The following is a 21,368-nucleotide window of genomic DNA, read 5'->3' as shown; positions in this document are numbered from 1 at the left end:
CTTTAATGTATTTAAACTACAAAAATAAGCTGCACATGCTATTGGACTTCTCAAAACTCCTTTACTTAAACTTTCTGAGACACAAGGTTTTACCAGTCTGTGTAAATATAATTTAAGTTAATAATATAAATTCATATTGTCTTATTAATTTATTACATAGACAATGCGAAGGTATGTTTCAGGTATCATGTTTAATACTATTCAATTAAAAAGTTGTACTTAGTAGTTTTATATGATTAATTTTTATGGATAGTAATCTACGAAAGGTGCGGTCCCTTGAAAGTATTTGGAAAAAGTTTTGGTGATCAAAGCGTCATCGGAGTGGAGAGCATTTGGGAAGCAGCGACCAGAGAAGCTAAACATCTTGCCAAAGCATAAGACAGTCCCATGCAGTGAAACCTATTATTCAGTGGTGGCCTTGTCCAGAAATACTGAGCTTAATCAAAGCTCTAGTCCTGATTTAAATATTTCTTTTTATTAATCCTAAAGGTAGTACTTCTGCCTGATAAAATGATATATCTTTCAACAAATTCTTATAAAGTTGTTCTCTCTCAGTTTGTCTTTAAAACTTAATCTGTTGGGAATAGTAAAAATGAGATTGAGACTAGCATCCAAAATGCTATCTCAGTCTTAACTCCAAGTCTTTAAAATTGGAGTCTATTCAGATATTATTACATTGGTAGCTCTTTATTTCTGAGTTAGGCTCATTAAAGTCATAAATCTTTGAAATAGTTCATTATTTTGTTGGTTATAAGACTGAGGTAAAGAGAAAACTTGGTTTTAAAATCTATTAAAAGTGTGTACTAATCTAAAATTTTCTGTTTAAGCAACTCACAAGGAAAAAGTTGAGAAAAAAGAAAAACCAGAAACAAAGACAATGGCAAAAGGTAACTTTTCTCTTGATTATTTTCATAACTGAATTATTTTTCTGTTAAAGTTTACATTTTGGGTAACAGCTGGATGATTGTAAGCATTCACAGTTTCCTTTACATAAAACACTAATTTGGCCTTAGATTTTATTTTTTTTTTATTTTATTTTTTATTTTTTTATTTTTTAAATTTTTTATTGAGGTATTATATGTGTACATATCTTACCATTACCCCCCACCCCACACCCACACTTGCCCTCACCCCCCTGGCCTTACATTTTAAATTTAATATTTAAAGAGTAATAAAACTGAATACATATTTTAAAAAATTTTTAAAAAACCTGAATACATAAAACAATTGAGCACCTCAAAATTTGAGAGGAGAATAAAGAACTTTCCTATGTGGTAGGCAGAATTTTGACCCCATGCCTTTCATCCCTTGATGTCATCCCAGTGACTATGTTACACTATATAACAGAAAGGAGTTTGCAAAAGTAGTTAAAATTCATATAAAATACAGAAATTTTCCTGTATTATCTAAGTGACCTCAATGTAATTTCATGAACTTTTAAAAACCTTAGAGAAGAGGCAAAAGAGAAAGATTTGAAGTGTCAGAAGAACTTGACCTTTGTTGCTCTCCTAAACATCCTTTAGATAAGAAAATTGAGGAGGCCACATGGAAAGTGTGAGAAAAATTCTGCAACACAATGAATGAGTATGAAAGCCCATTCCTCCCAGAGCCTCTAGTAAGATATGCCACTCTATTAATAACTTGATTTTAGCCTTGTGGACACTAAAAAGAGAATGTAATTGAGCCACATGGTGCCAATACTTTTGAACCATGGAAACCAGGAGATATTAAATGAATGTTGTTTCAATGACATGTTTTAGGTAATTTGTTACTATGACAATAAGGTTTACAGCTTTTGGCCAGTATTACACATTGAGTTTGATTTTTAGAAGATTTTAATTCAGGATTGTTTTTTAAGAAGAAAAAGTAAATCATACATTTTGATTAATATTTTAACCATCGAAGCCCCAAGTTCTTAATACTAAACCCCCAAAAATCAAATACACAATTAATGTAAACTATTTGGGAGGATTGCATGTATCAACTTATACTATGCCAAATTTGTCTACCAGTGGTTTGATAGTAGGAAAATACAAAATTTAATTGATAGTTCAATATGAACTATTAAAATATAGGTTTTGTGTGATCATCATAGTTTAGAAACTTCAATGCAGCATTTTCAAGGGATGAATGAATCATTTAGATGAAAATCGTAATCTGTTTTCAAAATTTAATGTGTTTATTTATGTAATGTCAAATAATTGGGTATTTGAGACATATATATTTTACTAAATTTTTCAATGAGATAACCAAATATCATTTTATTGAAGTTAAGATGGATGAAAGAAAGTCTGATTCTCATTTTGGTTCTCCATTGCATATGCCATTTGGTTGAAGCTCAGGTGAACTAATGATTAATATTAGTGGCAGCGCCACTTGTTGCATATGAATTTAACACAAGGGAATTCATATATGGGGAAAACATGGGAAATAAAGAGAATGCCTCGTGGCAATGTTTGACATGTGGAAAATACATGAGATATTCAAGAAAAAGAAAGCAGTCCAGTGAAGGAAGAAACTGTTGGGAAAATGTTATGCGAAGAGAGATAGGATGGGGCCAGATATCGCAAGGTTTTAAATGCTCTTCTAAACATGCTTCAGATAAGATTATCCTGCTAATCATTAGAGCTCCAGAAACTAGCTCTGAGCCCAGGTCACGATGAGCTCTCTGGCAAGACTTGTTGGGTGAATATATATGAGTTATATGTCTCAGGTGCTGTTGGCCGTCTGAGTGGAACTTTCTCCCCAGGCAGAAACTAATGAATGTTTGGTGTGGGCTTCTAGAATGATGTTGATTTAAAGTGATTTGCAGAGAGCTGATGGTTTCAGTCATTGAAATGAGTCTGTGGTTGGAAAGAGCATAAACTAACAAAGGAGATTTAGAAATGGTTTAAAGGGAGTAGAAGAAAATCTCCAAATGAATATAGTCACAGGAGCCACAAAGACATTAGAAGTTTGTGGGGCAGTTGAGTGATTTTCAATGAGATTTTTAATGGTCAAGTAACTTTGGAAAACAGTGCATGGTGTAACTCCCTTCCTTGAAAATGCTCAAGACACTTCAGCATTGGGAAGTTTTAAAGAAACTGGTTTAACTTTGTGATTTCAAATCTATTTGATCATAGGAATATCCCCTGTTCCTAACACAGTATCAGCATCTCCCTGTAAAGTTTCCGAGGAATGGAGCTCTGAGAGATGTTGGTCCATTTAAGAAAATTAAATGCCCCAAACCATTCTGGTTTTGTAAATATCAGGCATTATCATTTCCATTCTTCTCTTTATTCTTCACTGGACCTCACAATATTATTTTGTCTTAATTTCAAATCATTGTTTAGTGTACTAAAGTCAAGAAACTTGATTATAATATTTTCATCAAATTCTTCAACATGAATGACAATAAAAGCTAGCCATTACATTGATAAATTACATTGTAGTAGACTTATTTTTATGTCTAGTGATTATGTATGATCCCTTATAATAAATGATGTCCAATATGCTGTATCTATTATAAACAATTTTTTACAAATGTGTGCTCTTTAAAAAATAATTGAAAGATTCACAGAATGATTATTTCACATTCCCAGTTTTCTTCCTCCAGACACATATAATAGCAAATTAAAACTATGTTTGTATATAAAATATGTGTATATATATTATAATTAATATATATTCATACATATTCTAATTTGTAGCCCTTTCTGTTTACTGAGATACATTTAAGTGCTTTATAAGTCAATATAATTATTATTTCTGACTTAAGATTTGCAGGAGCCAATATGTTAATTCCTGCTCTCTTTAGGTCTCTTTAAAGTCAAGTTACTAAAAACTGAATGTCTGAGTCATCCTTTAATGAATTTTATTGTTTTATCCCTTTTAGTCATCATCATTGCAAGTAATTTTACATTTATATTCCCAATAGTTATCTTTAAAAAATGTTATGTTGACAGTTCAGTCTCTTGAATGACTTTTAAGATAATCAGTTATGAAACAAAATTATCTGATCTCTCTCTCTTTCCCCCCCTTTATTGATTAAGATATTACAAATGTGTCCTTATCCCCCCATCGCCCCCTCAATCCTGCCCTCACCCTCATCCCCTATTGTCTGCGTCCATTGGTTATGCTTATATGCATGCATACAAGTCCTTTGGTTGATCTCTCCTCCTTACCCCTACCTTCCCTCTGAGGTTTGAGCATCTGATCGATGCTTCTCTGTCTCTGGATCTATTTTTGTTCATCAGTTTATCTTGTTCATTATAATCCACAAATGAGTGAGATCATGTGATATTTACCTTTCTGAAACTGACTTATTTCACTTAGCATAATGCTCTCCAGCTCCATCCATGCTGTTGCAAATGGTAGGAGTTCCTTCCTTTTTACAGCAGCATGGTATTCCATTGTGCAGATGTACCAAAGTTTTTTAATCCACTCATCTGCCGATGGGCACTTAGGCTGATTCCAAATCCTAGCTATTGTAAATTGTTCTGCTATGAACATAGGGGTGCATATATCCTTTCTGATTGGTAGTTTCTAGTTTCTTGGGATATATTCCTAGAAGTGGGATCACTGGGTTAAATGGGAGTTCCATCTTTAGTTTTTTGAGGAAACTCCATACTGTTCTCTACAGTGGCTGCACCAGTCTGCATTCCCACCAGCAGTGCAAGAAGGTTCCTTTTTCTTCTCATCCTCACCAGCACTTGTCATTTGTTGATTTGTTGATGATAGCCATTCTGACGGTTGTGAGATGGTAACTCATTGTCATTTTGATTTGCATCTCTCGGATGATTAGTGACTTTGAGCATGTTTTCATATGCCTCTTGGCCTTCCTTCTGTCTTCTTTAGAAAAGTATCTATTTAGGTCCATTGCCAATTTTTTGATTGGGTTGTTTATCCTCCTTTTGTTAAGTTGTATGAGTTCCCTGTAAATGTTGGAGATTAAACCCTTATCGGTGATAACATTGGCAAATATGTTCTCCCATGCAGTGGGCTTTCTTGTTGTTTTGTTGATGGTTTCTTTTGCTGTGCAGAAGCTTTTTATTTTGATGTAGTCCCATTTGTTTATTTTATCTTTAGTTTCCATTGCCCTAGGATCTGTATTGGTAAAGATATTGCTTCTGCATATATCTGAGATTTTGCTGTCTGTGGATTCCTCTAGTATTTTTATGGTTTCCTATCTTACATTTAAGTCCTTTATCCATTTTGAGTTTATTTTTGTGTATGATCTCTTTTTAAAAAAATGTATATTTTATTGATATTTTTTTTTACAGAGAGGAAGGGAGAGGGATAGAGAGTTAGAAACATCGATGAGAGAGAAACATCAATCAGCTGCCTCCTGTACATCCCCTACTGGGGATGTGTCCACAACCAAGGCACATGCCCTTGGTCAGAATCGAACCTGTGACCCTTCAGTCCGCAGGCCAATGCTCTATCCACTGAGCCAAACCAGTTAGGGCATGATCTCTTTTATTGGGCTTTTTGGTTTGAACATTGCCTTTCATTGAACATGCCTGTATACACATCCCCTGCACATTTGCAATACCTCCTTGATATACTAAGTTCCTAACTACTTAAAAAATAATGTGTTCATGTGCAAATTAAGAAAGAGTCCAACATTTCATTTGTTTTACTACTCTAACATGGCACTTCCTAAACTCTGTAAAAGTCAGATAATGATATTTGTGTCAAGTACCTATCTCAGAGATACTATTTTTCTATTGTTTTTTTTTCTTTTCTCTTTATTTTTAAATTGTTCTTAACAACCAGTGAAATATGAAATGCTGTGTTGGTAAGTGAACAAAAATAAACCAACTTTTTAAAAACCCATACAGAAGAGAAGAAAACTAAGACTAAAGAAAAGACTGAAGTAAAGACTAAGAAGGAACCGAAAGGTGGGAAGCAGGAGAAAGTGAAGCAATCAGCTGCAAAAGGAAAAGAAGTACAGAAAACATCACCTAAGCCCAAAGGGAAGGATGAGAAAGAGGCCGTAGCTGTGTCCAAGCATGAACAGAAAGGTAAACATTCAGACAAGGAGGCTGGAGGTTGTAAGAGAATATTGGGCAAGAAGCAGATACAGTGAAATTAAAATCTGAAAAAGACTGAGATCAGACATCAAATGGGGAAAAAGATTTGTATAAGTAAATACACCTGGAAAGAAATATAATAAATTGGAAATTAAAATTTATTTCTAGAAATACTCAAATGTGTCTACATATCTAAAGATGCACTTTGAAGTGTTCTTAAAAGAGGATTTGAGTTAGTATCTAAAGTTATTTAAAGGTTGGTGATAAATGTTGAATTCTTAACATAAGAGAGTTCTATTAAGATGTGGAACATACATTGTATGTGTTTTACTCTTTGGAGAAAAACAGTCCAAGAAAAATAATAATTCTTAAGGAGTAGTTTAAGGGGTATATGTTCAATTATATAGAAAAACTATTCATACATTTCTGTTGCCTCTGTATGAGCATATAATTTAGAATATACATTAACTTATTAAATTCATTTAATTTGATAGGCAGAAAAATTTGGGAGAACTCTCAGGTTTCTTTGCCAGCTTCTGTGACTAAGTGTATGACTTTGAAAAGCTCTTTATCTGACATATTGTGTGGTTCTTCAGCGAGATTGATGTTAAACTTACATCCCTACTGATAGAAATACTAGTAAAGCATTTAAATGGAGGTGAAATATACACCTGAAATTCTTTATGGAAAGGTGCTATGTAAAGGTAAAATTATGGAGTTTTAAGAGGGCAGCTGAGGGCCTATTGACTCACATTTCTGTCCCTTGTTGAATCTGTCCTTCCCTAAGTCCATTCCTGGCTCCAACTGCTACACAACCGGAGATTCCCCCTACAGCATGTGGGATCTGCTCTGTAGAGACTATTCCTGCACAGGTTTCTCAGGAGTATTGCAAAATAATATTTCTCTGTACTCCAATAGTTTTGAATAATTTTATTTGAGGACTAAAATTAAGAAGTGGCTACTGGGATATTTTCATTAAAATATTTTACAACTTTCTTACTAAGGTATTTGAATGGTGAAATTGAAAATATTTTTCCCATTATAAGGTGTAAGATATAAAAATTTGCATTCCACACTTTTTTTAGATTCCACATGTAAGTGAGATATATATTTGTTTTTGCAATCTATTCTTGCATTTACTTTTAAACCACGTTTCCCCTGAATTTATAAGCAATATTTATAAGCTTTGATTTATATAAAAATTTAAAGGGAAAAGAAGGAAAGGAATAAAAGGTAAAAGTTAAAAAATAATTTCTGTTTTAGTTATCCACATAATTTTTAAATATATATATATTTTTATTGACTTCAGAGAGGAAGGGAGAGAAGGAGAGAGATAGAAACATCGATGATGAGAGCGAATCATTGGTTGGCTGCCTCCTGCGCTCTCCCTACTGGGGATCAAGCTCCCAACCCGGGCATGTACCCTTGACTGGAATCAAATTTGGGACCCTTCAGTCCACAGGCTGACGCTCTATCCATGGAGCCAAACTGGTTAGGGCACATAATTATTAATTTAGGTAATTTTCATTTATTACAATGTAATATTTTAAGATATGAGTGGAGTTCAAACTTTGGAGCCCTAAAACCCTTTTTCAGTTTTAAATATAATATAATATATATATATATATATATATATATATATATATATATATATATATTTAATTTAAAATATTAAGTATTGCCCCTCTTAAAACTATATGTTATTTTTGAAATAATTTGGGTACAAAAAATACATAGTAAATACAGATAAAATATTTTGAATAGATTATTTTACTGTGATAAGAAACAGGAAAATTAATCTTCTAACTCATTATATGTTTATTTACAATGATTATCAATCCCCTAAAATACTTTAAATTTTAGATTGCCCTTTAAAAAAGAAAATAATCTGCTGAAACATACAAAGTATCTAGCTAGGAACTTAACTAGAAACATGAATACACTTTTAATGTTCATTTTTAGCATATTTGGTTTTTGGATGAAGCATATATTATTACTAGAGGCCAGGTGCACAAATTCATGCACTGGTGGGGTCCAGCCAGCCCACTCTGATTGGGGCTCTGATTGCATATTACCCTTTTATTATATAGGATTATTATTTATTGTTATTGATTTCAGAGAGAAAGGGAGAGGGAAAAAGATAAAGGAACATCAATGATGAGAGAGAATCACTAATTGGCTGCCTCCTGCACGCCCCACTACTGGGGATCAAGCCCAAAACCCAGGCATGTGCCCTGACCAGGAATTGAACTGTGACCTCCTGGTCAATGCTCAACCATTGAGCCACACCAACAGGGCAGGGGCGTATATTATTGATGGAGACATATCCCTAGAACATTTTCAAATAATATTTATTTTCCTGGTCACCTGTATTTTATTTCTATCAATAAAAAGGATTATTAAATATAACATTATATTACCATTTTCACTTTCATTCTACTGGTTTTTTTTTGTTTATTTTTAAATATATTTTTATTGATTTTTTACAGAAAGGAAGGAAGAGGGAGAGAGAGTTAGAAACATCGATGAGAGAGAAACATCAATCAGCTGCCTCCTGCGTACCCCACACTGGGGATGTGCCCGCAACCAAGGCACATGCCCTTGACCGGAATCGAACTTGGGACCCTTGAATCTGCAGGCGGGTGCTCTATCCACTGAGCCAAACCGGTTAGGGCTCATTGTACTGTTTTTATTGAAGAGCTACTTATCTATTAAAAGAATATTCAAATTTTACTTAAAGTTAGAAACAAAACCACAAATATTATTTTATCAGCTAAACAAGTGCATTTGCTAAAGTTAAGCCCCTTATTGAGACCTGCTACCATCAATTAAATAAATGTTTCATTAGGTAAGTCATCAAAACTTTAACTTCTAACACCTGGTCAGACACATAAATGTGTGTGTTTTTTAATTAAGCAAAAATTTAAAAGCATTTGTTTATAAAAACTAATCACATAATGGTTTTAAGTAAACATAACAGACAGTGCTTTTTAAATAATCTGTGAAGTGGCTTTGATTTTGAAATTCCGGAACTGCTGATTTAGTAAAATTGTTGAGATAGTTCTCTTTTGGGCAAGGGAATATTTATTTCCTTAGCTTAAATTAGGCCTAATTAATTTGAGTTATTCTTTTCATACAAACTTCTAAATAATTCTTTTTTAATAAATAGGGCCCACAGGTCTTTTACTCACTGGAAAGATATTTTTACATGGAGTACACACACTTATTGACAATTATTTAATTATACAGGGTGGGCAAAAGTGGGTTGATAGTTGTAATACAAATAAACAAAACAGTAATAAATAATAATACAAGAATAAACTCTGAGTTTTGCATACTCATGACTGTAAACATAACTTTGCCTACCCCTGTATAATATACATGCATATACCTGTATATTCATTTGTAGTTATTCTTACTATAAAATATATAAGCAATATATTCCTACTTAAAGATTGGGAATACGATTCATAAGTATGTACATACCTACCACAAACTAGTGTGGTAAAATCTACTTTTTATGTACCAATCTTAACCTATTTAAAGTAGGGTAAGAAGGGTTGACATGAGCAAGCATTGCTCTCTGATTTTCTGATAGTCTGTGGCAAATCTGCTGGGAAGGAAAGATCAAACCTCCCCACTGTTTGCTCATTCTTTCCCTCCCTACCACCCTCCCTCCCTCCCACCTTTCCTCCCTCCCTCCCTTCCTTTTTTCCTTCTTTCCTTTTTTAACGACTATCTAAATATTTGTGACAGGAAGACAAAGTATAGCTAATGTGAATCTGTTATAGAGCACAAAGCACATGTGCCCATCCTCATTAGAGTTTTTAAAATTTTTCTTTCTGTTGACATTCTGCACCCAGAACGCATTTTCTCTCAGTTGCCACTCTGCAGGGAACTCGACAAGGCAGCAGCTGAGTGACACCCATCATTGCTCCCTGAGAATCAAGGAGAGAAACAAATGGGCAGTGTGTGTTATCCCTAGAAGGATATTCATTAGAGAAAAAAAAAAAAAAAAGTAGTGACCAAATGTGAAATTAACTTGTGTGAATATTAATGACTAACTTTAAAGTTGGAATGATAGACAGTTCAGGTTTTCTCTAGGAAAAAAAAAAATTTCTATTTAAAATTTGAGTTGTGTTTAAAAACATTTGTATAAAATAAATCTTTCAGAGTTGAAAGATCTTGGTTTTGCTCTATCCTGAGACAGGTGAAGGAGATACACTGGGGACTGCCCCAAATATAATTGCCTAGAATTCTCATATTGTTAAAAAGTTTAACACCGAGGACAGGCGGAAATAGGCATCCTAATTTAAAATATTGAAAATGTCTAATTTAAAGTATTCTAAAAATATATTTCTCATGTTCCTATTGATATGTTGGTGCCATTAGAAGGCAGGATCATAACAACATTTAAATATTACAGAAACCACCTAAGTTTTGTAACTCAAATAATTTTCTTGATTAAAAAATAAACATAGAATGTATAAGTGATTTTCTTTTTCAAACTTGAAGCTCATAGGACTATTGGTGCCTTAATTAAATGAATGACTTTTGGATCCAGAAAATATTTGGTATAATAAATACTGTATAAGCACTTTACTTGGGTAATAATTTAACATTTGGCTTTTCACATTACACTGTCACCAAAAGGAAAAACTTTGAAGCATAAAGACTTAGCTATTTCAGTACACTCTTCTACATCCCACCGCAGCTTGGAGCAGAGAGCAGTATTTCATTTATGAGGGTTGTTGAGTCCTTCACATTCCAAGTAGCTCCTCCACTCTAAACGTAGGACATACTCACATTCTCCATTGTGCTGCAAAAGCTGTAATGTCACTAGAAATCATTGTGAAAACGAATTTGAGAGATTTTAGATCAGTGATTTTCGAAGTGTGGTCTAGTTAGACTCTTCTGAGTGGTTTGCTAAAAAATGTATATTCCTTGCGTCCAGACCCATGGAATTATAATGTTTGGGGTGATGGGACCCAGAAATCTGATTGGAACAAATTTTCCATCTTTTCAATATAGATATTGCCCTTAGAGAACTACTTCTGAGTTGCAGGAAGGACACATCTAAAAAGATTCCAGTCACTTCCGCTACTGCAACAAAGGGTGAAGCGATCATTTCAGGAAGCCCACACTTGCCCAACCTCAGATGTACTATTTAAAGGAAATAAGCTTTAGCTGTATCTTAGAGCCAAATTGCCCATGGTGGAATTTTTCTCAGGAAAAAGTTATGTCCAGAAAAGAGAAATGCTCTCTACCTTAATCTTACTTCCCTTCTGTACCAGAGGGTTTCCAGGTCCTGGGCTCTGAAAGCTCAGCCATTACTCTCAGTGAGTCCAGGAGCAAACAGATTCCTGAACTGATCTGACAACTAGCCTCCCTCCCCCTCCACACCTCACCTGTGTGAAAGTGTGCTCCAATACAACAGTCAAAATACATGCAGATTTTTGACACCTAATAATTTTGGCCTATTCATATTTAGATATTAACAACATTTATATTTCTACAGCTGCAATAATTATATTTATTATTTTTTAAAAGATTTGGTAGATTCATAATAAAATGAAATACTCAATACTGTTAATACTTTAAAAAGAATGAGGTTTACAAAAATCTTTATATGTGTATTTATATAGTAACAAGTTTTATTATTTCATGCTTGCTATACATAATTTAGAGCACTTAAGGATGTTTCATGTTGTATATATTCAATAAACTCTCTTGGTCCTAAAGCTGCCTTTGGATTTGTTGGATAAGATGCCTGTTTAGAAACATGACATGTAAATCATCTTGAACAAGATTCATTTCACAATATGCAAACTTGAAAGAAGATATGGTGAAACTTGTAGAATGATTCATCAACTGAGATTTGGGTCGGAATGACCTCATCAGAATCTAAACTTTCGTGAGAATTTAAAGTTCAGTGCAATGTATTTGATTTAGAAGGAATAGAAAACAAACTTCTAAAATCGTTTAAACAAAGTCTGCTCCAAATTCTCAAATCCTGTGCTTTTCTCTCTATTACTTCTTCTATAGGCTATAGACCAGGGGTCCTCAAACTTTTTAAACAGGGGGCCAGTTCACTGTCCCTCAGACCATTGGAGGGCTGGACTATAGTTTAAAAAAAACTATGAACAAATTCCTATGCACACTGCACATATCTTATTTTGAAGTAAAAAAACAAAATGGCAAAAATACCTGCATGTGGCCCGCGGGCCGTAGTTTGAGAACGCTGCTATAGACCATTCAAGATTATAAAATGCCCTTGTAATAAAAATCACTGAATTAATTAGATTAACAGTGATATTATTTGGGACTGTAAGTCTGTCCTTCCTGATTGACTCCTAAATGAAGAGCATTTCCATGCAGAGGACCCCTCACAGATTGCAAAGGGGTTCGCTCTCCTGCTTGCCTTTTCCAGAAACCACTCTGGTGCTCCATTTGGACAATTAGCAGAAGGACTGGGAGTGGATATTTGGTAAAACATTCCAAGTTGAAAACAATTTCCTCTTGTAAAACTTCTGTTTCATTTTTGAGAACATGGACAATGAGAAAGATTGCTTTAATATGATGGTTTCTGTAATAAAATTAATCAAAGAGGTTTTGATTTTAAAAAAACAACCACTATAATGATACCCTAAACTAGTCTGTTTCAATTTTTTTAAGTTATTCTTTTTGTATAGAATAAATGGAACAGTATTTTTATTATGTCTTTTTATCCCCCAGCGTGTTCATATAAGTGCAAATTATTCCTTCACAGAATTGTAGTAACTAAAATAGAATTGAGCTATTTTGTTTGTTTTGTTAAACCATGTCTCCTTAGAAAAAAGAAAGGTGTTGATGACATTTTTTCATTGTTCTTTTTTCTTTCTACTCTTGTCAGATCAGTATGCATTCTGTCGATATATGATTGACATGTTTGTCCATGGGGATTTAAAACCAGGTATTCCAAACAAATCTTATACTTGTCTGTTTTAATAGTCTTTGTTTCTAGTCAGCTTTTTTATGTACTAAAGTGTATTTCCTTTTTTATATTGCATAATGCATGTGTAGATCTAGACTAAAACCATAAAAAAAGTAATAACTTGCATTAGGACCTTTAATTTTACTATGTATTACTGCATGGCCTATTATAAATGAAGTCAGCTGAGAACTAAAAATTACTAATATCTTCATATACAAAAATGCTAATATCTTTAATAATATCTTGGAGGGAAGAGGTGAATCATCTTGTTTTATTTGTGGTAAATTTAGAATAAAAGACCTCCAACAATGAAACTATCCATTTTTATTTAGTAGTGCACAAAATTCATATTAAAATCAATCACATTTTAAATATTAATTCTTTTTTTCCCAAAACTGATTTTCTCACTTACATGTGAACTTGGCTTAGTTGCTCCAGAGAACTACTGAAGGAGACAGTCAACCTTGGAGTTATTAGTTAATGTGATGAGGAAGTATATTTTTACTTAAAAAAATTTACCTATCATCTCTTCTATCCTTGTTACCCAGAGTGTAACAAGGGATTCTTTATTAACATCTTAATTAAGAAGGAATAACTTGGTTGCTTGTGCTATGTCTTTTTAAAACTTATTTATTCAATATATTGGTGTGACATTGGTTAAAAAATTTGTATGTTTCAGCTCTACAATTCTATAATACATCATCTGTACATTGTATTGTGTTTTCACCACCCCAAGTCAAAGGAGACTTACCATGGTACCATATTAATGTTTGGGGAAACATTTCTCCGAAGTTGGTATTATTAAGGAAGGAGCTAATATACCTTAGCATAATTGAAGCAGACTATTTTTAAAAAAACCTATATCTTGGTTTCTCAAGTGTTTTTGTGGAAAACACCCTCCTTTTCTAACATTGGACCTTGAACAAATCATTGAATTCCACCTGATCTTTAGTGTTCATACATTTTAAATTGCGATCACAGTAACAACCTTGCAGAATTGTTGACAAAGCATCTAGTAGATGTACAACAAAATGCTACTATAACTGTATTCTTTAATTCATTCATTTTATCTCTGCCTATCTGGGTGAGGGTCCCAATAAAGGGAACTTCTCAACATTGACAAGTACCGGTCTATAAACACCATTAATTCACTTTTAGATGACAGGTTTGCTGCCCATTTCAGTAAGAGATACTAACAGCTTAATAGTCATGCTGCCAATCATTTCTTTCTGAAAATTTAACAACAGATTACAGTTAGAAGGAACAATAAAACCATCTCTACAAAAGTTAAGGAGAATTTAGTTATGAACAATACAGGGAGAGCCCTTCTAAAGTCATATGTGAACATTCTTTGAAAAGCCATGAGTTCAGATCTATAGTACTACTATGTAATATCCTAACTCCTGAAAATAATTCTGAATTGTTATAGATTTCCTAAAACCATTCATTGACTTTCCAATTGCCTTCTTAATTTATTTCATTTACGTACATTGATACTTTTGAAGGTTTGTTGCTGTAATGTATGCGAAATTAAAGAACATGTAGATCAGTATTTCTTGTGAGGTGAGGCATGGAATGGAAGAATCTGGAGAAGGAAAACCTGTATGGTATAGCATGCTTGTTGTTTCATGTAACAAATAATGTAAATCTTCATAAATGTACAGGAGGAAGATGAATAATATTGTCTTTGTTAGTGAGATAATACACAAGATAGAGTTAGTAAGCACAAAATATGGCTTGTATTTTGAAAAATAAGAAATGAGAAGTAAGATTTAATCTGGGCTTATTAATTTGAGAAAATGCAAGTGATAAGACTTTGACTCTGACTGACAATTGGAGAATAAAACAATTCCTGCCAAGTTTATTGCTCTGCACGTATCCACTATTTAGAAAACATTTGTGCTTCCATCTGTTTCTGTTTGTGATTAGTGGAACACCTGTTATTGTTTAGCTAGAGTTCATTATTAATGACTGGTAATGAGTTTTTAAAACTATAATTTGATTTTTCCCTCTGGGATACAGTATTTCCTTTGCATAATATTGTCACACCCTCAAAAATAGTCCAAGTTACAGTTCAAATTTGAAAAACCTTATTAAGCTCTGACCAGCTGGTTCAGTTGGTTGGAGCATCCTCCCTTACGGATTTGATTCCTCGGTCAGGGAGCATGACAGGAGGCAACCACTCAATGTTCATCTCTCAACTCTCTCTCTCTCTCTCTCTCTCTCTCTCTCTCTCTCTCTCTCTCTCTCTTTCTCTCTCGTCTCTCTCTCTCTCCCCCCCTTCTTCTCTCTAAAAAACATAGCCCTGTGTGGTGATTAAATAAACCCCAAATCTTATTAATAAAGTATGCTGACACCGTGATGTTAAGTCCCAAGTTTCAGCTTTTATTCTATTAAATAAAATATTTCTATGATAGAGTTAATTTTATTTTTTAGCTAAGATTTTTGTCTATATACCTGAAGATGAACTGAATTGTTCTTTCTGATTCTCTATTGTAACAATCCCCACCTCAATTACAGGGATTATTTTAATAAACTAGCATAATGTATAAGGATCATATCATTTTATTGTATCTAAAATTATCTTGTACTGACTCACTCCATATTAAGTTGAAAAAATAAGAAAAAAAGCCTTAAATCTAGAAAGTGAGCATATGCTACTCAAATGGGATCATATGGCAATTGGAGTAGATATATATTAAATGTATACTTTAGGGATATTGTGGACACTTGAAGAAATCCCCACTCCAGAAATACTCTCTTTTTGCTGTCTTTTAATGACCTAACAACCCCACTATTAGATCTCTTGATTTTGTAGATGGTCAATGTTATATGATGAGTTTATTTTTAATAGTCAATAATCTATCTTAGGGAGGAGAGGGGAAAGGAGAGCTAGAAAGAACAAGAGTGAGAGAGAATAAGAGTCGGAGCGAGAGCGAAAGAGAGAGAGAGAGAGAGAGAGAGAGAGAGAGAGAGAGAGAGAGATCCTGTCATCATATCGTGGCTGTTTTGAAGCTGGTAACTCCTACTTTTTACCTTAGGCCTAATGTACTCTAGTTGTCATTATCTTATAAGAGAAGTATTAAAATTGGTCAAGACAGACATTAGTTGCAATACTGAGACTCAGTTCATGAGTTTGTGTGTGTGTGTGTGTGTGTGTGTAATTTAGTTTTAGTTTTTAGAAATTAATAGTACAGATGGTCAAGATAAATTATTTTAGATTTTCAAAGCTGATTTCTTTTTATCAACATTCCAGTAACTCTAATGTTCTTTTTTGACGCTATGTACATTTTTCTTAAGTGAAAGCTATAACAACAGTTGCAACCATATCAACAGTTTTTGGAGGGTTTTTTTGTTTGTTTGTTTTTGTTTGGTTTTTATCCATTTTTATTTAGGTAGGTTATTTTTAAAAAATCACGATGTTGTTAGGCATTTTCATATTTCCTATTCATCAACTTCCACATGGCTCAAATGAATTGCATGCATCACTGGACAGAGTCAACCAAGTCAACAAATTTCTATAAGTAAGAAATCACATGGCTCACAGATCTCTTCATATTAACTCTAAATAAAGAAATCAATTTAAATGGCAAGTACAAGATCCAGGGTTAGTGTGCTTTGGCTTAGTAATTTTACCACTTTTTTCAGCTTTTCATCTCTGTAACCATTATGATTAAAGTTCAATACAAGTTAACCTTTATTCCTTATAAGTTATCCCACCATTGAAATTCTAACTACTATCTCACTTTGACTTGAGCCAAGAATTCACGTCAAGATAATTTATTCCATTTTCTATGCCTCTTAAAATTGAAGGTATTCACTTATCAGAATTTTCTCTGACTATAGTAAGGTATTCGTTGGCAGCCTATATTCTAATTCGTTGGCAGCCTGTATTCCAATTCCATAGCTAGAAAGAGCCTCTAGGAATGTTAGTGCTCTCATTTTATTAAGATCCTTTTCTTAAAATTCAGTGGTATATAACTGAATTTCTGGTTTGATCCTGCTGATCAGAGGACAAATGTAATTGCATTATATGAACTGTTATTTAACGGTGTAATTCAATGAATTTCAAAACTCAATTGGCTGTATTGGAGAAGATTAAGTACAATTCAGCCATACTTTCCTCTCCTCCAAAAAAGACTGCATCGTAAACGTATACTCACTTTAGTTCCAAACATCCATTTATTTTCACAAAACAAAAGAGTTGGGAGTTTTGATGCATACTCAATGGTATTTGTTGAATTTCTTCAGCAAGTTGATAGTCCAGAAAAGATATGATGTCATAAATAATTTTATAACTAAGGGTAACTTGATAAGTATACAATAGAGGCTCAGAAAATGTACATGCTAATCTCAGTATACTAGGAATAAATAGTGATCTTCAAATACTACTTGGACTTCTTAATGTTGTTGTTTTTCAAATATTTTAAACCATTTGAAAATTGTTACAGAAGTAATAATAAAAGAATAGCAAAATTTTCATAAGAACTTAAGCATAGCAAAGCTAAATGTTTATTTCATTAATTTCCTAATACTCCAAATTGGAAACATTTTCAGAAAAAAAACTGACTGCTCATCAGCCATCATGAATAAAATTGCACTGTATTTATTTATAGATACTACTTCCAGATTTCAAACTCATATTTACTAGGTTCTAGTATATTATTAATTACATCATCAAAATGCAACAGTTGATTTTTGAAATCTTTGATGGCTCATTATTTTGTTGAAAAAATATGTCATTTTTATTTCATATGTGCAAACTTTTCATATTTAAATTTGTAAACATTAATTAGAATGATAAATCCAATGATTTTTTTATTTATACATTAGCAAATGCCTTCTGATTCCTGTCTTCACATTTCTTCAGCATTTGTATACTTAAAAACCATAAATTTTGGCACACTGAATTTATAAGAGGTGAAAGAGCACTGTACATACCCTTCTAACAAAATTAGATGGTTCATATTCTTGCCACAAAATATTCCATGATAAAGTCATTCCGATTGAAGAACTAACCAAATGAAGATGCCATATTTCCTGTTTTGTTCTTTGAAATGTATTGCTCACTTGATTCTTGAATTTGAGAAAATACATCGTAATTTGAAGATTCATGAAATGAGATTTCACTTGAATGAGCATTTTCAATTTCCCTAATCATTAAAGTTTAGCATCCTGTTATTAGTCTTTTTTGCATTCATTTTCTGATTTATCTAATAACTGAACTACTTCCTCTGTCAATTTTCTTCTCTTTGTGGTTATGGATGGGAAAAAAATTCTAAATTCTAAACTGTGTTCAGTGAAACTAAAAGTATAAATGTCTTCAAGCTTCTGTTATGCCTTCTTCAATGATGATGCAATACTTAACATGTGGGACAACACATGAGATAATACTGACTTAAATTACAATTTTACAGTTGCATCATCCTTCTAGACAATTCATCATTATTTCATTTTTATTATTTTAGTCTTTTTTGGCATTGTTGGGAAGAATTGATGAGTAATAATAAAATAAATCCTAAGTTTATAAAATAGAAAATTTTCAAGGTATAGGTAAAGTAGATCATGAAGATTTTATAATGGGTCCTGGATTTTTTAAATTGCTTAATGGTGCCACATGGTGATTACAAGAGAGAATACATTTTATTATGGTTAAAAAATAAGTAATGTTTTTCTTTGTTCCTTGGAAGACCTATAAGAAAAAAACAAGATAAGACATATCAGTCTCTACAAATAATTACAATTGGTTGAAAAAAGAAACTCAAAAAATAATTGGCTCCTATGGACCCTGATAGCATACTGAAAACCAAGAGAACATAACGTGGGGTCATACAAGCCAGGATTTAAATTCTCTGTCTGTGCATTTTTAGTTTTAATCATTGAGTCTCGGTTTCTTCATAAAGTTTAATTCTTAAAGTTTTTAAAATTACAAAATAAAATAATATATGTATAATTCCTCCCCCCACAATTCTTTGCTTTCTTTTACTATGGAAGTTTACTACAACAAAACTGTTATCAGAGAAAAACATGCCCCATCTTCTCCCCATTGCTAGTGAGATTGGGTTCTTGGGGTATCGCTGGATAAAAATTTCCAGAGCCCCACAAGAGGATGAGATATGTTAGAAAGCTTTATTTCTGTGGAATTACATCCAAAGCCCCATTTCCCTTAGTCCAGTCATAGAAGAAGTATAGCTGGGATTTCAGAAAAGCTAAAAGCAAAGCCAGTGGCTAAAGTTTCCATTCGATGTTGGAGCAGGGTCAAGTACAGCATTGGCTAGTTGCAGTCCATTAGTCCATTGCATCTGGGGTCCACATGGCTGTGGGCCATGTGGGCAAATGCAGGGAAGCAGGAGCAAAAAAGCCCCACAAGCCCAGAGTCACACATGTCCCAAGAGAGCCAAGAGCACACGAGAGCCAACTTCTTTGTTCAGGGTTATGCATCCCAAATCTTCAGAGCCATACAGTGACCATGCCCATTCTCGGCAACCATCTCTGTCCCAGGTGTGATTGACAGCAAGCACCTTCCTAGTCCCCTCCAACTTTATGTGTCTATTTTCCCTTCCTTGGACCCTTCTGGAATATAAAGTTGTGGCTTCCTGGTGAAGCTGCCCAAATGACATGCCTATAATATCTGGCCTTCTCTTTGCTCCTCTTCTATTATTAATAACCAGCTAATTACAATGGTATCAAAACTATAGTTTTTCTAGTGTGAAGTATCAGAGGAGATCTTATGGAAAAAGTAAAAATTGAAATGAGTCTTGAGACATAGGTAAGATATGCTTATGTGAAATTAAAAATAGAAACATATACGGCTGAAGAGATATTAATGAAGGCAAAGAATCACAGTCTCTTGAAGTGTTATTTTGTGACTACCAGTTGTTGAGTGCTTACTCTGCTAGGTTCTTAAATAATCTTATTGTATTCTTATAAAATATTGGGAGGGGTGTATTACCATGTCTGTCTTATAGAAGAGGCATAGAGAGTTAGTTTCCTCATACCCTGGGGATTCAAACCCAGGCCTGCCCAATTCTAGAGTCTTCAGGAATACGATCAAACCTCCCTGCTTCCCAGCCATAGACGGGAAACCACAAGTGGTTCACTTTGATTGGCATTCAGAGGACCTGGAAAGAGAAACATAATTGATCTTGTGAGGTGGGATGGAGAGGATTATGATGCGTTCAAATATGTCACAGATATAGAATCATGAAATTTATTATTACAGATACCAAAGGAGAGGAAAATAAAAGATTATTCAGAGATTGTTGGCCTGAAAAATCAAATTGATGACCTAAATAGGGAGTGAAGAAAGGAGTGGGTCAAACTCAATGGAGTAGGTGGGGCTGAAGAAGTAGGAGACTTTGAACTCATCACCTGTTCTTAAAGTCACAGATAGTATTCAGTTGCATAGGGGAATTTGTGAAGATTCCCATCTAAACATTATTTCTTAAGCACCGATTAAATACCAAAGTTAATACCAAGTATTTTCATGCACCTTGCTCATTTAAATCTCACAGCAAACTCTGAAGCAGGTGTACTGATAATTGAGTTTCAGGGAGAGGTCAGTGGTGGAGATGGGGTTGACCAGAGGAGTGAGTGAAATAAGTCCGTGTACAAATACTGAATAGCTTCACACTCAGCAGCCACAGGCCGCAGGCTCGGCTCAGCATAGTAAAGAAATAAGAATGCTGAAAGATGATGCTTAACTTTAACAAATTGAGTGGATGATTTTTTTGAATGGAAAAAAGAAACTAGTAAATAATAGAAAAAATTTAAACTTGAGTTAGAATGGATAATACACACACTAACTGTTACAAGTTTCAGAGGAGAGACACCTGTGATTCCTGACATTAGGGGAGATAACATGCATCTAGAACTTGAAAGATGGATAATAGTTGCCTATGTGGTAAAGAATATACTGTATAGGGCTTGCTTTGTATATGAGTGAAAGAGAAAATGAATGGGACATGACACGGCAAGTGCATATAAAACTGATGTGTTTATATGACAGGGAAGATGTCAGACTGGCAAGAGGATACATTAAGATTAGAAAACATTGGGAAATAAGACATGATAAGTTAGTGGTGACAGATTACAGACACTTTCTCAATCAGGCAAAGCTGGTATTTGGCGTGGAAGAGACTTTGAAGGATTTTAAATAGAACAATGACACGACACCAACATTTGAGAGCGTGATCAGGCAACATTCTGCTTAGGTGATTGGAAAAGGGATACAGCTTGTGCAATATCGCTAAAGCTGATGAGCCTGAGACATGGCGGGGGAAGGAAGGGCAGGCTTCCTAAGCCATTGTTCACGTAGGTGGTGATGGGACCAGTCTATAATGACTTAGGAAATTAGTGTTGCAACTCAAAGTGCTACACAC

At 33.8% G+C, this 21,368-nt stretch overlaps 1 protein-coding gene across 1 annotated transcript in view; it reads left to right on the top strand.

Annotated features, from left to right (window-relative positions):
* The window catches only part of TRDN (triadin), a gene marked incomplete at both ends in the record, with an annotated part of 228,008 nt that overhangs the window by 41,212 nt on the left and 165,428 nt on the right, over window positions 1-21,368 (top strand). Inside the window, 3 exons of the mRNA XM_079781157.1 lie at window positions 828-887; window positions 5,823-6,005; window positions 12,907-12,966. Coding sequence (XP_079637283.1) covers window positions 828-887; window positions 5,823-6,005; window positions 12,907-12,966 — 303 coding nt within the window. The remainder of the gene's footprint in view (window positions 1-827; window positions 888-5,822; window positions 6,006-12,906; window positions 12,967-21,368) is intronic.

This window comes from Cnephaeus nilssonii (assembly GCF_951640355.1).
Source record: "Cnephaeus nilssonii genome assembly, chromosome: 9".
NCBI classification, from domain to species: Eukaryota; Metazoa; Chordata; class Mammalia; order Chiroptera; family Vespertilionidae; genus Cnephaeus; species Cnephaeus nilssonii.
The sequence above is the reverse complement of the archived record's forward strand: the minus strand, read 5'-3'. Positions and strand labels throughout refer to the sequence as shown.